Raw genomic sequence first — 13,756 nt, forward strand, 5'->3', positions numbered from 1 at the left:
AGGGGTGCAGCCTTCTGCACCACTTGCCTGACTTCGTTGCTCCTAAGAGCAGCTCTGTTCCCACTAAGTTCCACCCCTGTCCCCACTCCCCCAGCCTGCCAGCGCCCATTCCACTTCTGAGTCTGAGTCTGCGGGGTTTCAAACAGAAGGTGTGCTGCCATTCTAAGTTAGACCCCTGGCAAGGAGACTCGGGGGTAGGGCTCTAGCGGGGCAGGCGGGGGGCGGGGTCTGGAGGCAGTTGAAGCGGAGGGCAAGGCATGCTCTGGTGTGGGTGGACAGTGGGCTGCCAGGGCTGTGCCTGAGTTACTGGTGGGCGGGAGTGACTTCCACTGAGGTGGGATCCTCGGGGAGGTGACCTGGCGTGCAGCCCGCACCTTCATGGCTTGCTCTGCTGTCCGTGAGCTGGGGAACCCTGTGCAGCGGCCGGAGCGTCGCGGCTCCTGGGAGTGGGGCGAGGGCCCCCTGGCGGCGGTGCCTGGGAGCCGCGGAGGCGTCCCTTGCAGACCTCCTTCCCTCCCCACCGAGTGCGCCAAGTGCCAGGGTTCGAGGCCAGGCGCTGAGTCGTCCCTTTCGAAGCCTCGGGCTCTTTATCGAGTTGACGCGCCCCGTAGGCTCCGGGCGCAGCGTTCGGGCGCTGATTCGTGCAGAGGATCTTGGTGGTCCAGATCGGAGAAGCCGGCTTGGGGAGGCAGGTGGAGGGGGAAGACAGTATCTACCGCGATACGCTGGGCGCGGTGAATCCGGGCCGAGTCTCCCCATCGCGGGTGGGCTTGCGGCCCAGGCGCCGGGTCCAAGTGGACCCGCAGGTCCGGTAAGAGCTGCGGTGCGTGGATGCGGTTTGCTGCTGGGGGCGGGCCCTTGCCAGGGCCAATCAGGACGGCCGTGCGCGTGGACACGCCGCGGCGGAGCAGCTGGGGCGCGCGTCAGCCCCTGACCCAGTTCGGGATTGGGGGACGGGCTCGGAGCCGGGAGTCCTGGGACGCGGGGCCCGGCGGGCGCAGGGGAGCCGGGGGCCTGGCATCCTCGCTTGCTGCGGACGCCACTGCGCCCCGGTGCGCCCGTCTGCCTCTGTGCGCTCCTTCTGGCCCTCCGAGCCCCTCCCTCCTTCCCATCGCGGGCCTCTGCCTCCAGTGCGCCCCAAGCCTCCTTTCCCCGCCCCGTCCTCGTTGGCGTTTGGGAGTTGGGTGTGGGGCTGCCCGCTGGCCCCCTTACACTGCCTCTCCTGGCCTCGCACCAGCTCGGAGCGTGTCCGGTGTCGGGGTGCGGGAGGTACAGCAGGGGGTGTGGCACCGGGAAGGTAGGCAGACGGCGGCCTCCTCCCTTCGCCTCCTGTGCTCCCCAGGCAGCGCCAGGGTGGGCGGCAGCCTCGTGCCCAGGGCGATTGCCATCTCCGGGTCTTGCCTGCCTCCCACTCCCCCACCATAAAGAGCTTGGTGTGGTCCTTTACCTTGTCCTACGTTTATGTCTTCATTTGTTTCATCACCTGGAATTGTAGTGGTGATACTGCTCTGCTGGTAACTACTTTTTAGTTAAGCAGCCTGAAACGGAAAGCTGCCTGGGCGGGGACACGGGGAAATGTCTCTACTTGAACAAGGTCCCCAGTGTTCTGTAGGATGGATGTTTCATAACGTTAACCAGATCCCACCGTGGACCAGTTGGGCTCCTACCCACCCCACCCCACCAGCCGCCCACGCTGCCCCCAGGAGGAGGGACCATGGAGTGACAGGCAGGGAGCCCTAGGGCCCCAGATGGTCCAGCCGGTCTAAAAGGCAGGAGGGGACCCGGTGTGGGCACTCCTTTAGGCTCTTTGGGTTCTGGGTTTCTGGGGATCACAGGAGGGCCTCCCGAATTCGTTTTCTGGTATTCCTGTAACAAATTACCGCAAATTAGGGGTTCAAAAGAACACATTTATAGCTTTGGAGGTGGGAGTCAGAAATAGGTTTCAGGGTGCTGAAATCAAAGGGGTGGCAGAGCCTTGTTCCTCTGGAGGTTCTTGGGGGGGAAGGGAGAGAATCTTCTGTTCCCAGCTCTCAGATGCTACCCACACTAGTTGTCTCAAGGTCTCCTGTTTTTAAAGCTCATGCTGGCCAGTCTTGCAGTTTGTGTTGCCTTGTTCAGGCTCTGACTCTTTCTTTCTCTTCTATCTTTTAAGGACCCTTGTGATTACAGTGGGCCGAGCTGGATGATCCTGGATAATCGGCCTCTGTTCAGGTCAGCTTATGGGCAGCCGTCATCCTCCCTTTCTATGGGATGTAGCATATTCCCAGGTTGGGTGAACAGGGTGCGGTCATTTCTGGCGGGTCTGGTGTTCCCCTACCACCTCTTCCAGATGGAGGGGCCTGGGCCATGGCTCCCTACTGCGTGGGTGGAAAGGAGATATTACATTCCTATCATCAGTGTATGAAAGGGCCCATTTCTCTACATGCTTATCAACACTGGATGGTTTCAGTCTTTGGGATTTTGATCAGTTTTTGGAGTTGGGCTGGGAAGGTTAAGATTTAGGGAAGGAGGTTTACTTGCCTGAGATTTGACGCCGCTTTCTGAAGATAGCTGTCTTGAAGGCAGCCCCCAGCAATCCCACCTCCGGGCGTCCACACCCGGGGCAGTTCGTTCCCCCATGGTGCCGGACGCTCTTGTGCAATTGGGAGAATGGGCTAGCAGCAGTGCTGGGGCCGTTCAGAAACTAGGGTATATAAATCATCGCAGGAGGCACCTGGCTGGCTCAGTTTGTAGAGTATGTGCCTCTCGATCTCAGGGTCATGAGTTCAAGTGCCACATGGGGTATAAAGTCTCTTTTAAAAAAAGTAGTAAGAAAAACTAAAACTTATAATAAAAGTCATTGCAGGTCCTTTGTGGGGTGTCCTGTTTTGCTCTGGAATCGTTCGCTCCAGGGAAAGCTGGCTGCTGTGGTATGAGGGTACTCAGAAAGCTGTGGAGAGACCCCCTTGGTGAGAAGCTGGGACCTCCATCAGCGTCTGAGTGAATGGGCCACCTCGGAAGGGATTCTTCCTAACCTAGCCAAGTCTTTTATTAATTTTTAAGATCTGATTGATTGATTTGGGAGCGAGAGAGTAGCCAGAGCACCAAGCATGGGCTCGAGGGGAGGGGCAGAGGGAGAGGGAGAAGCCCAAACAGGTTCCATGCTGAACGGCCCGTGCAGGGCTCAATCCCAGGACACTGAGATCACCACTTGAGCTAAGAGTTGGATGCTTCGTGGACTGAGACCCCCAGGTGCCCCCCCCATCTAAAGTCAAGCCTTTTTTTTTTTTTTTTTTTTTTTTTTAAAGATTTTACTTATGGGGCACCTGGGTGGCTCAGCGGGTTAAAGCCTCTGCCTTCGGCTCAGGTCATGGTCCCAGGGTCCTGGGATCGAGCCCCGCATCGGGCTCTCTGCTCAGCAGGGAGCCTGCTTCCCTCTCTCGCTCTGCCTGCCTCTCTGCCTACTTGTGATCTCTCTCTCTCTGTCAAATAAATAAATAAAATCTTTAAAAAAAAAAGATTTTACTTATTTATTTGACAGACAGAGATCACAGGTAGGCAGAGAGGCAGGCAGAGAGAGAGAGAGGAGGAAGCAGGCTCCCCGCTGAGCAGAGAGCCCTATGTGGGGCTCGATCCCAGGACCCTGGGACCATGACCTAAGCCGAAGGCAGAGGCTTTAACTCGCTGAGCCACCCAGGCGCCCCAAGTCAAGCCTTTAGATGACTCAGCCTTTGCTACCTTCGATTCCTGAGAGATCCTCGGCTGGAAGCACCCAGTGAGGCTGCTCCTGCTCCTGACCCACAGAAACCAGGAGATCGTAAAGGTCTGTTGCTTAATGTCTCTGAATTGGGGGATAATTGTTGCACAGGACTAGCTTGCTAACACACTCGCCGTGTGATGCTGGGCAGCTTCGATCGCCTCTGAACCAGGCTTTCCTCCCTCCTGCCACTGGTTATAGAAGTAAGTGAGGCGCCTGGTGAAATGCGCCAGGTCATGGGGATGGAACCCGGCGCTTCCCTCCCCGCACATAGCCCTGTGTGAATGGCAGCCTCCGGGCCCTTCCCAGGATGGTTCTGGGCATCCCCGTTCCTCCTGGGGTGGAACACGACCTCACAATGCCAAGCTGAGCATCGCATTCTGGGCCTGGGGTCACCCTTCCATGGGAACAGAAGCCCTGGGGAGGGAATGGAGAGGGAAGAGTCAGGGGAGGGCCGTTCCTCTCCTGCCAGCCAGAGTGCCCCGGATCTAACTGTGTGGGGCCAGGTGAGTCTATGTCCCCTCCTGCCTGCTGTCCTGGGATTGGCAGCCAGACCTGAGCCATGGCAGGGGTGCCCTGCTTCTTGCTAGGTGAGAGGGGTGGCCTGGCCCGGCCTGTGACTTGCCCACCAGCTGCCATCAAGGCCCCATGAGAAATGAGTATTGTCTTTGTTGCTCTTTGGACTTGGGCTCCGTGCCCTGTCCCTGGCTGGCTGCTCAGGTCCTCTCCGCAGGGCCCCATGCCCCTCTCGCCTCACACCTTCCCAAGCCACAGAGGATGCTTGCCCCACCTGCTGCTCCAGGGGCTCTAGCATTCTCCAGGAACTTGTCCCTCATGCTCCCCACCCCCATTGCTCTTTGAATTCCCAAAGAGAACTACATGGTCATGCTTTGGTGTAACTGACCCTAAAAAGAAAGAAAGAAAGAAAGAAAGAACGAAAAAGAAAAGCTAGGGGCACCTGGGTGGCTCAGTGGGTTAAAGCCTCTGCCTTAGGCTCAGGTCATGATCCCAGGGTCCTGGGATGGTGCATCGGGCTCTCTGCTCAGTAGGGAGCCTGCTTTCCTTCCTCTCTTTGCCTGCCTCTCTGCCTATTTGCTATCTCTGTCTGTCAAATAAATAATAAATAAAATCTTTAAAAAAAAAAAGAAAAAAAAAGCTAAAGACCTCGGTTTATATTCTTTTTTTTTTTTTTAAAGATTTTATTTATTTATTTGACAGATCCCAAGTAGGCAGACCAGCAGGCGGGGGCGGGGGCGGGGGGGCAGGAAGCAGGCTCCCTGCTGAGCAGAGAGCCAGATCCCAGGACCCTGAGATCATGATCTGAGCCAAAGGCAGAGGCTTAACCCACTGAGGACCCCGGTGCCCCATATTTTGTGGCTTGCTTCTTTACCCTCACTCTCGCCATTAGACCTTTACCCCCTTCTTTCCAGTAGCTGCGTTGAATTCTCCAGAATGAACGTATCATGATTTATTTTACCGTTTCTTTTGTTGATAGTGTGGTTCTTTTTTTTCTTTTTCTCTTTTGTTATTTGCTTCACATTTAAGCATCGCCGTCACCAACATTCTTGCTCAGTTTTACCTTCATGATTGAGAGCTTAAAATCTCCAGGAAGAAGATACACCCATTTTATTTTTATTTGCGTCACTGTCTAAGAAGCCAGATCTAAAAAGGCATGTAGGGGCGCCTGGATGGCTCTGTCCGTTAATTGTCTCCCTTCAGCTCAGGTGATGATCTCAGGGTCCTGGGATTTGAGCCCTGCATCATGCTCCCTGCTCAGCGGGGAGTCAGCTTCTCCCGCTGCCTCTGCTGCTCCCCCTGCTTGTGTGCCCTCCCTCTATCTCTCTTTCTCTCTCTTGAATAAATAAGAATAAAAATGTTTTAAAAAGTAAAATAAAAATAAAAAGGCTTGTAATGCAGAACAGCAGCCCCTCACCTCCCCTTACTCATACCACACTTATTCCTGGTTTAAGTGTTCTTCCTGCTGTGTACTTCTATCTGGCTAGCAAATATTCTGCCCCTTTATGTGTGGACCATCACTTCCAGCTGTTTTCTCTTGCCTGTCTATTAGTAGAGGTGAGGATTCAGCTGTCTCATGCCCCTTCTCTTCTCTGGGTTTTTCTGAGGCAGACAATGATTAATCTGTACTCCTGTTTTATGACCGTGAGTATCCCTCACAGCTGAGAACGAATGGTGACTTTGCTTCCTCCCTGATAGAACTCTTCCTCTGGAGTTTTCCTGTCTCTCTGTTGGCTTTTTATTTATTATTTATTTTTTTTAGATTTTATTTATTTACTTGACAGACAGAGATCACCAGTAGGCAGAGAGAGGAGGAAGCAGGCCCCCTGCTGAGCAGAGAGCCCGATGTGGGGCTTGATCCCAGGAACCTGGGACCACAACCCAAGCCGAAGGCAGAGGCTTCAACCCACTGAGCCACCCAGGTGCCCCTCTCTGTTGGCTTCTTAATTTAGTTTTTTATGTGGCGAAAGCCATGAGAGGATCTATCATTTTCAGCATCTTTCTGGAGCCCTCCAAAGCCTGGTTCCCTTGGGTCTGTGTGCTCCCTGTTCTTATCCCAGGATTTCTCCTCATTATCCATTTAGAATTGCACCTTTCCCCCAGGCACTCCTGAGTCCACGCTGATTACTTTTTTTTTTTTTTTTAAAGATTTTATTTATTTATTTGACAGAGAGAGATCACAAGTAGGCAGAGAGGCAGGCAGAGAGAGAGAGGAGGAAGCAGGCTCCCTGCTGAGCAGAGAGCCCGATGTGGGACTCCATCCCAGGACCCTGAGATCATGACCTGAGCCGAAGGCAGCGGCTTAACCCACTGAGCCACCCAGGCGCCCCATCCACGCTGATTTCTTTCTTCCCCACAGCACTCACTGACTTCTGACCTCCCCCAACATTTGCTTATTTGTCTCCCCAACCCTGCCTCCGGCCTGTGGCTTCAGCGTTTCAGAGATTTCTGTGTTTCGCTTGCCAGGGAATTGTCAAGGTCTAGCACAGTGCTTGGCACGGAGGGGAGACCGAACCCATCCTTGCTGAGTCCTTGCTAGGACTTCCCCTTCATCACCTTCCTGTGTGTTTTGTTCCTTCTTGTTTCCCGGATCTCAGGTCATCGTCTTTGTTGGTTTACAACTGTCATTTCGTGGCGCACATCTATTAGTAACTTTCTGAGAAAGGTTGTTCTTCATGTGTGTGTGTGTGTGTGTGTGTGTATACATAAATATAGATACATCACTTTTAGAATCTAAAGCTGTGTATTTACAATTGCATTTGGTGTATAGTGTGGCAAATTTCACATGTAAGACGGTAATAAATACTAAGTATCTGGTAGGGTTGTGATGAGAATTAAGATAAATCTTTAAAAATGGTTAGCGTTCCCTGAGGACAAGTTGTTATTGCTTTGTGAGGACTACAGTAAACACAAAAGAAGGGTTTGTTGGGAGGCACTTGAGTGCAGTGGCCGAGAGCAGGCCCAGGCTGCTGGTTGGGGCTTGGTTTTGAGTTCTGTGCTCTGTGACCTGCAAACTCTATGACTGAGAGGAAGCAGGGCATGAAAGCCTCGGTTCCCTCATGCGAAAGAGGGAACTGGTCACAGCTGCCTGCCGCTCACAGAGCTGTTGTGGGCAAAATCAGATGTGCTACTTTTAATCTGTGCTAAGGATTATGATGTAGGATAATGTTCCCAGGGTTCCCGAGTGTTCCATGTGGCTAGGCATGGTGGTAAGAGCTGGTCTCGATCTTGACCTTGTCTTTACGTTCACTGAGGATTAGTGTCCAGAGTGAGGTAAGCAATTGGCATTTTGCAGCCTGTAGCAGAAGTGCTGAGAGGGATCCCTGTACTTTGACCCAGCAGCTCCATCTGCTGAGAATTTATCCCATGGAAATAAATAAAGGTGTGCCTGAATTTGAGTGTGGGGCCTTGTGTACGAGGAGGAAGTCAAGGACAAGTTCAGTGTCTGGAGGGAGCTCAATCAAGTGTGTGGATCTAGAAGTTATAGGGTATTTCCAGCGGAGTCCTCTGCAACGCTTGCCACTGGGGAAGATAGTGACCAGATGTCAGGAGAGCCATACAGGGTGTAGGACCATGCGTGGCTAAGTGAAAAAAGCATCAAAACTGCAGAAGCCCTTTTGGGGAGTAGGAGTTATATTGACCTTTTTTTACTGTTGTTCAAGGTGCATCTGTGTACGGAAAACTGGAAGCTTGGACAGGCAGAGGCTGTAGAGCCTAATGCTCAAAGCATAGCCTCTGGCATATGGGTATCAAGATCCTGGTTCTGGCACTGTGAGACCCAGGGCAAGTTACAGAACCCCACTATGCCTCTGCTTCCTCACCTGAAAGCAGGCCACACTAGCACGGATGCTTCTCTCTCTGTGTTTTGTTTTAAGATTTTATTATTTATTAGAGAGACAGCACAAGCAGGGGGAGCAGAGGAGGGAGAAGCAGAAGCGCACTCCCCGCTGGGGAGGGAGTGGGAACCCCGGGATCATGACTGGAGTCGAAGGCAGACACTTAACAGACTTGAGCCGTCCAGCTCCCCATAGGCAGGAAAATTATTTAATAAGAGTTAAGTGCTTAAAAAAAAAAAAAGTAATTGCTTGGTCAATGTTAGCAGAGATCACGGCTGTTTAAGAATTAATTCCAGGGGCGCCTGGGTGGCTCAGTGGGTTAAGCCGCTGCCTTCAGCTCAGGTCATGATGCCAGGGTGCTGGGATCGAGTCCCACATCGGGCTCTCTGCTCAGCAGGAAGCCTGCTTCCTCCTCTTTCTGCTTGCCTCTCTGCCTACATGTAATCTCTTTCTGTCAAATAAATAAAAAAAAATCTTAGAAAAGAATTAATTCCAGTTACTGGGCTTATGGATTCGTTTATCTAATCTCTGTACTGTCTGAATTGTCATTTAAAAAAAATAAACATGTATTTCTTTTGGAAGGAGAAAAGAGGGTTATTTAAAAGCATGCAAGCTTGAGTTAGCAGAGATGATGGGGATTTTGTTTAAAGCAGCGTGGTCGTAGCACAGCAGTGCGAATGCACTTCATGCCACTCAGCTGTACACATGGCAGATGTTAGAATGGTTACGGAAGTAAATTGTATGTATATTTCCCCACAACTGCGAACACCAGCACCACCACCATCGTCGTTAACAACTACAAAAAGAATTCGACATCATCATCAATGGTAACGACGACCAGAAAAATCCACGAGGCCATAACCGAAGAAGAGAGCTCCGAAGGTGTCCGTGCTGCCTTACAAATGGGATCTGACAGCCCCGGTTTCCGTCCGGGAGCACCTTGTCCGTGTCGTAGGCAGCCGACTTGCACCTGTCGGTGTTTGCGCAGAGCCCGGCTCCCGGTCCAGCCACGCGCGGGACCCTTCCGCTGCCTGGGGCGTGACCTTGGCCAGCGCGGGCCCCAGCGAGCCTCAGTTTCCCCTGTGGGCTCCGGGGATGACAGCTCCCCGCTCCCCGCCCCCCGGCTCCCACCCGGCCCCGCCCCTCAGCCCCGGGATTGGTTCGCGTGGGCCTCCCCCACTCCGAGGCGGGGCCGGGCCGCTCCCGCCCGCTGGTCCCCCAACCCGGAAATGCGGCTCGGGGGCGCCGGCGAGGCCGGCCGAGTCGCGGCGGAACGACAGCGGGCGCGGCCAATGGGCGCGGAGAGCGGCGGCAGGGTGGCGGAAGTCCCGCCCGACGTCGCGCGGGGGCGGGGTGGCGCCGGGGGCGGCGGGCGGCGGGGCGGGCGCAGGATGAGGGCGGCCATTGCTGGGGCTCCGCCGCGGGGAGGAGGACGCTGAGGAGGCGCCGAGCCGCGCAGCGCTGCGGGGGAGGCGCCCGCGCCGTCGCGGGGCCCATGGCCAGGACCACCAGCCAGCTGGTGAGTGCGCGCCGGCCGTCCGGGCGCGCCGGCCCGTCACCAAGCCAAGCGCGGCGGCCGCCGGGGCCCGGCGAGGCGGGGCGGCCCCGCGTCCCCAGGGCCGGGCGGCGCCTCACCTGCGGCCGGGCGGCCGGGCCGGGGACCACGGGCTTCGTGAGGGCGCTTCTCGGCCGCCACGAGGAGCCGGGGCCCCGGCGCGACGGGCGCCTGCCCGGCGGGGGCGCTGACAGACGCGCGGAGGGCGGGGGAGGCTGGGAAGGTGTCACTGGCCTGTCGCGGTGGAAGTGCTCGGAAAGTTTGTTTTCGGCGCGCCGCGGCCTGGAGCTGAGCCTCTGGGGTTCGCTTTCGTTCCGTCTGCGGAGGAACCTTCCTGGGCCTTCACCTGGAACGGGGTCCCACTGCCTCTACCGCAGCGAAGCGAGAGGGACGAGTTCTTGCTCAGAGCACCTGATGCTCCAGGCTTCCCGCAAATTCACGGTTAGGGTGGGATCTGGTAGCCTCCTTTCCCGGCCCGGCGGAGCGGCACTGGGTGCTTTTCCTGCCTTGGGGCTTTTCTCCAGCAGTGACATCGAGTGTGTGAAGCCCCTGGGAGGTCGGACTTGAACCTGCTGCCGAGGGGCGAGTGATCGTGACAGCAGGAGGGATTGCAGGGGAAAAAGAAAAAGGAAAAGCACTTGTTGGGTGAAACGTCTTGCTTAAAAGTATCGTTAGTGTTTCCATGTTTTTTTCTCTGTGGCTAAAAGTATCCTCGGTGTTCTGATGTTTTCTCTGTGTTTGAGTTTGGGAGTCGCGAAGGTGGTTTCAGAATTTATACCTCGGGCGCGACTGTGAAAGTGGGTGATGAAGAACGTCGGCACCGCTTGCAAAATTTGGTTCAAAAGGCACATCAAAATTGCTTAAGTGAGTGAAGATCCAGGAAGCTTACCTGACGGCGTGTTTTCCAGCATACAGCTTTGTGGTAGTCGTTCTTAATCCTTTTGGGGAGTCTGAGCCCCTGTGAGAATCTGGTGGAAGGTATAACTCCTCTCCTGAGAAAAAACACTGAGTTACCCCGCATTTTGTAGTTAATTTAGCCGGTTCTTGAACCTTCTGCAGTTCAGCCAGACTTCAGGCTAAGAACACTGTAGAGGTGGGTGACGCTCCGGAGTATAAGAGGGACCTGTTTGGTTGAGAAAATGGTGAAAGGCAGAGGGGCCGTCTTTGACTGTTGCGACATGTCGCTGTACCCTGGGGTGTCTGGGCTAACAGGCAAAAACACAAATTGGGCTTCTTGGCGAGTCTCAGTGGAGGCCGGGGGTGATGACAGCCATGGAAGTGTGTAAAATGAACTTTGAGACACCGATGCTGTTGGAGTGCAAGGTGTGTACTTCGGTGGAGGTCATAGCAAGAGGTAAAGAATACATTTCCTCATGGTCTTGGTTGTTCCACATGATGGGCCTGGGACATCTGGAGTTTCTTTGCATAAGTCACCCTTTTGGTGCAAAAATGCTGGAATCCAGTGAAAGAAAATGAATCGTACTATAAAGGATAGATTTCCCTGTTTGAAAGTGAGAGGGACAAGGCTTTTGTGTCTTCAGCTAGATCCCCTCCCTCCCTGCTTAAGAATTTGCCATATTTCCCCTCAGGAATGGCGGAGGTGCCCCCAGTATTGGGTTTTCACCTGCAGACAGATATGCATGGTTCAAGTGGGTTTGCATCTAGATTTTATGTGTGTGTATGTGTGTGTGTGTACCTGCATATATATATTTATTTACTTGTCAGATCGTGCATGTGCCGGCGCACGAGCAGAGGGAGAAGCAGGCTCCCCGCTGAACAGGGAGCCTGATGTGGGACTCGATCCTAGGACCCTGAGATCATGACCCAAGCTGAAGGCAGAAGCCCAGTCGACTGAGCCACCCAGACCTCCCTGCATCTAGATTTTTAAGGTGGCATTGTGTGGAGAAGCCCCCATCCCAATTACTGAATTTTCCCATTTCTCTGAGCGTGTACAGCCAACAGGGGGAGCAGTACAAATGAAGTGTGAAAATGGTCTAGTCTACTCTGATTTTCAGGTGGGCCAGAGACTGGAGGAACCATTTCTTGAGCACTTACTGTAGAAGCAGACACTTCCAAGGCGAGAATCATGCCCCTAGACCAACGAGCCAGAAGCAGACACTTCCAGATAGCTCACCCGTATCGCTTGATTTTGTTAGCAGTGTTGTGTGAGGTCAGTGTCCTTCCCATTTTACAGGTGTGGAAGCTGGGATGTGGGGAGGTATCGTAGTATCTGCTTAGTGTGAACCCGCCATTGAGTGGCGGCTGGCCTGGGCAGCACCCTAACCCCCCATGGGAGGAACGTCCTGAGGGAGGGTCTCCTGGGCAGCACAGTGCAGCATTTGGCTTGAGGAAGTGCTTGGTGCCACTGCCCAGAACGTTTTCCCTGGGAGCTGTGCCTGAATGTGCGGACTGTGCTGCCCTGGAGGCAGGAGGGCCATCTTCACACGGGAGGACAGCACGCTTATTTATTTCTTCGGGCAGATGGCTGAACTCTGTGACCCCTGGAGCCTGTTTCGGCCTCACGCTGTCAGAAAGCAGCTGTTTGGAAAGAGGCTGCGCTCCATCTGTGTTTGAGTGCTGATATTCTGAGCGGGTGAGGCTTGGAATCCTCCCTTTGGGGAACAAGGACTGGGCAGAGATTCGGTGAAAGGTAAAACGGGAGATCAGGCAGAGCGGCTCCTGGCGCGCTCTAGGTAGGGCGGCTCTGGCTTCTGCGAGGGTGGCTGCCTCCGTGCGGGAAGGTGGCTGGGGAAATACGGAACATGGAAAGAGGTGGGTTCTGATTTCCACCCTCCATTTTTGGGCTGCTCCTCCTGAGTCTTGCGTGGTGTGATGTTTTTCTGTCCCTGTGGCACTCCTGCTGCACTTGGGAGCCGGCAGGGCAAGGTCCCTGTACTCAGACATGGGAGTGGAGGGTGGTGCTGTTCTCTGAGTGTTTCATGGGAAGGATTGCAGCAGCAGCGGTGGCAGCTTGCTGAGCTGTGGGGCCGACAGAGCCGTCCTGGGCAGCTCTTTAGAGCAGGTCCTGGCCTCTGGGCTCCTTTAGCAGAGCTTGGAGGACGAAGAAAAGGTAGGTCCTGGGCGTGTCATCCTCTTCACTCAGTGCCCTTGTGCCCTGAGCCGCCTGACGAGGGGTTCGGGTGCGTGCAGGCAGAGGTGTGATGAATGGGGAGTAGCCGCACAAACGGGGGAGCAGCTCAGTCCCCTCCGAGTTGCTGGAGTGTGGAGAACCTTCCCCGGCACTAGACTTTGTCCGTTCCTGAGGAGTAGCTTCTCGGGAAATGGACTTTGCTGGAGCTCCACCCGCTGCTGAGGAACACTTGATGCAGAAATGACACCCTCAGCAGGTGCGAGGGCGCAGGCGATGTGTGTGAGCTCTGTGCCTGCCCTGTGCATGACAGCCGGCCATGGTGGGGCAGTGCAGCTGCTTTGAAGGCAGGTTCAAAGGGCAGGTCACCGGGGAGGAAGTGTTGGTGTGGAAACCAAGTTTTGGACATGTGTTGTTCAGGCCTGTTCCGCAGTGCCGTCTTGTTTAACTGGCTCACGTTTGTTACCAGAGCCTTTAAAAAATCGTTTGAATACCTAGAACCAGTGATGTATCAGTCTCTAGCCGAACAAGAGGCAGAGTGCATTTTTTCAAGATTAATGGGGAATACGGTCAGATGATAGTGCCTTAGAGGAGAAAGGGCTTTTTGGGTTCATGGTGGTCCTTGGTCTGTTTTCAAGTGCTTGGCTGGTTGCGTTTCTGTAGCTGCACAAAATCTGTTTCCATCCTCTTAGTGTAGGAAATTTTCCTGATTTTTACTGAGATTTTTACTCCCCAAGAAATTCCAAGTCGTTTTGAATGTCTTTTTTTTTAAATATTTTATTTATTTATTTGACAGACAGATATCACAAGTAGGCAGAGAGGCAGGCAGAGAGAGAGGAGGAAGCAGGCTCCCTACAGAGCAGAGAGCCCAATGTGGGGCTCGATCCCAGGACCCTGGGATCATGACCTGAGCCAAAGGCAGAGGTCTTAACCCACTGAGCCACCCAGGCGCCCCCGTTTTGAATGTCTTAAGAGAGGTAATTTGTTATAAAGGATCTATGTTTGTGGCTTTCATATGCCTCCTC

At 54.2% G+C, this 13,756-nt stretch overlaps 1 protein-coding gene across 1 annotated transcript in view; it reads left to right on the forward strand.

Moving 5' to 3' along the window:
• The first annotated feature begins 9,489 nt into the window (after positions 1-9,489).
• PDPK1 (3-phosphoinositide dependent protein kinase 1) overlaps positions 9,490-13,756 on the forward strand; it is a 76,707-nt gene continuing 72,440 nt past the window's right edge. The window contains exon 1 of the mRNA XM_044233775.1: positions 9,490-9,607. Within this exon, the coding sequence (XP_044089710.1) occupies positions 9,584-9,607 (24 nt within the window). The 5' untranslated portion in view covers positions 9,490-9,583. The remainder of the gene's footprint in view (positions 9,608-13,756) is intronic.

Source organism: Neovison vison, chromosome 14 (assembly GCF_020171115.1).
Source record: "Neovison vison isolate M4711 chromosome 14, ASM_NN_V1, whole genome shotgun sequence".
Taxonomy (NCBI): Eukaryota; Metazoa; Chordata; class Mammalia; order Carnivora; family Mustelidae; genus Neogale; species Neogale vison.